The 2,664-nt window shown below is 39.3% G+C and overlaps 1 protein-coding gene across 1 annotated transcript in view; it reads right to left on the bottom strand.

Annotated features, from left to right (window-relative positions):
• LMO7 (LIM domain 7) overlaps positions 1 to 2,664 on the bottom strand; it is a 97,674-nt gene that overhangs the window by 15,899 nt on the left and 79,111 nt on the right. The window contains exons 19-20 of the mRNA XM_007446598.1: positions 939 to 964; positions 27 to 131 (exon numbers count right to left, since the gene is read on the bottom strand). Of these exons, the coding sequence (XP_007446660.1) occupies positions 27 to 131; positions 939 to 964 (131 nt within the window). The remainder of the gene's footprint in view (positions 1 to 26; positions 132 to 938; positions 965 to 2,664) is intronic.

Below are 2,664 nucleotides of genomic sequence, written 5' to 3'. Positions count from 1 at the left end.
TGCTGACCCACACTACCCTGCTTTACCTGCAGCAGGCGGTCCTGCTCTTTCTGCCACCTCTCCTGCCGCTTCCGCTCCCCTTCCTGATCCCACGTCCAGCGACTCGGGGCACTGATGGTCGGGACTGGAAGCTGCCGAGTTACAAGAGAAAAGGTGCAAAGCAGAGAAGAATATGTTACTTCATTACGGTTCGCGGGCCTCTCACTGCTGTGGCCTCTCCCGCTGCGGAGCACAGGCTCCGGAGGCGCAGGCTCAGCGGCCTTGGCTCACGTGTCCAGCCGCTCCGCGGCATGTGGGATCTTCCCGGACTGGGGCACGAACCCGTGTCCCCTGCATCTGCAGGCGGACTCTCAACCACTGCGCCACCAGGGAAGCCCTACTGAAGGACTTTTGCATACATAAATTATTCATATCACCCTTGGCATACGCTGTACTAAAGGAGGGTGGGCTTTATATATCAAAATAGGCCTCTTACACAAATGAACTTATCTACGAAACAGAAACAGAGACTCACAAACATGGAGACCTGACTCGTGGTTGCCAAGGGGAAGGGGGAAGGGGCAGGGGAGGGTTGTATTGGGAGTTTGGGATGAGCAGATGCAAACTATTTTATATAGAATGGATAAACAACAAGGTCCCACTGTGTAGCACAGGGAACTGTTGATATATTCAATATCCTGTTATAAACCATAATGGAAAAAATATGAAAAAGCATATATATATGTAACTGAATCACTTTGCTGTACACCAGAAACTAACACAACATTGTAAATCAACTATACTTCAATTAAAAAAACAATAGGTCTCTTTACCTTGGAAAGGTACTCCTGGATAAACTCTCATGCAGCTTAAAATAACGGTAAGTGATGCTACTGTGTGCTAATTCAGTCCCACCCAGGCCTCCTTGTTTATTCCAAAACCAAATGAATACTACTTACATCAGGCACCACAGAATCGGAACTTCCTATATTACAGCACGTGGGCAAGGAAAGAAAAAGAAAACAATATAAATCTTCATTTCTATGAAATAATTCCTTTCAGAAAGTTGTATCACTAACTGTCTCTATGCCAGTACACTAAGTGACATCAGTTTTTTCAAACAACAGTACATTTCTCTCTTTAGTTCCATCTGTTTGTTACTCATCTTCCAAATTCAAAGTCAGTAAAAAGAAGAGAAACAGTGGATGTCAAAGTTTCATCTTATCTCTAGGTGCTAGAGCTGAGATGCTGGTGTACTTATTTCTAAGGGTTCAGGGTTCTTTTATTAATAGAGTGGATAGTATTCTCATAACTTGGTCTAATAGAAGAAAAATTGAATTTCAAATATTACAACATCTACCAAACCCAATTTTTTTACTTGCTGCTATTCAATTACATTGTGACAGGTGTAAGTCACATTTTTCAGGTCTTATTGCTAAGGAGCTACTTTTCTGAAATAAGCCACCAACAAACACATTCAAGAAACATTTCCCTTTCCACTCTTATTATTTGAAACATAAAATATTCAGACTTCATGTGTAAACCTATGGGCAGAATGTTATTCTTTTTATTCTTAGGGGGCCTACATAATTGTTTGTGCCTGTATGTAGTACAATGATTATAAACACGTAAGCAAATTTCATAAAAAAACACTACCGTACTGTATTTTTAAATTTTCCTGAAACCTCAGCTGTCAAATAAATTATTCACTTACACAATCATATTTTTAAGAAAACTGCTTTGAGATTTAAGAAAATATTCTTCCCTAAAATAGTCTGTTGAAGAAAAGTGCGTGAAAATGGAGAAAGAAAAGGAATTGCTTTATTTTAGCCAATTTGAGCTAGGCGTATCACACGGTTTCAATTAAATTACCATAGAGTAACAAGAGTTGAACAAAAATTATCAAAAACACAAAGGACACTGACACAAATGGACCCTTGTACATGCAGAGCTGGTAAGCTACTTCTATTTACGGTCAAAAAGAGATCTTAATTCACCAAAAGAGACTACGAATAGATTAACACAAAATACACAAATCCAATATGTACCATGTTATAAGGCAAGTTTGGAAATATTTTTGATAATCTTAAAAGTAAGAAATAATAACATTTTAGACACCAACAGCACACTCCCTACTGACTGTGCCATTGCATCTCAAATGTTGGATATTACTTTTAAGCTCTTGACTGCGAAGCACAGAGTTCAAACTGCACTCATGAGACAGAGCATTAGACAAATGTGAAAGGGGAGGAAATGCCACATGCACGGCACATTGTAACGCAGCACTGCCCGACTACACCAACAAAGAGAATCTCAAAATGTACTTGTTTACAGATGTGACCAAATTTACAGAGCGGTCCTATTAACACTCCAAAGCCATCATCCCAATAGCAATCAACAACTCTGTTCTTTATTCAGAGCATTTTCCAAAACCCAAAATTTGACTCTGAAAGTTGGCCAATTGTATGTTGGTGTAATCTAATATTATGCAATTTGTAGGAAGCAGTAAGGCATAAATGAAATTCCTCATTTCTTACTGTCACCCAGTGGCAAGTAGTGTGTGTTTAAACAGCATCTCAATTTTTTTAATTAAAAAAAAAAACAAAAACTTCAGAGGTATACAAAGGACACACAAAGACCCATTACCACAGAGGTAGACCCATGAACTGTAAGAAAAGCCTGATG

The sequence above is a fragment of the Lipotes vexillifer genome, unplaced genomic scaffold (genome assembly GCF_000442215.2).
Source record: "Lipotes vexillifer unplaced genomic scaffold, Lipotes_vexillifer_v1.1 scaffold994, whole genome shotgun sequence".
NCBI classification, from domain to species: Eukaryota; Metazoa; Chordata; class Mammalia; order Artiodactyla; family Lipotidae; genus Lipotes; species Lipotes vexillifer.
The sequence above is the reverse complement of the archived record's forward strand: the minus strand, read 5'-3'. Positions and strand labels throughout refer to the sequence as shown.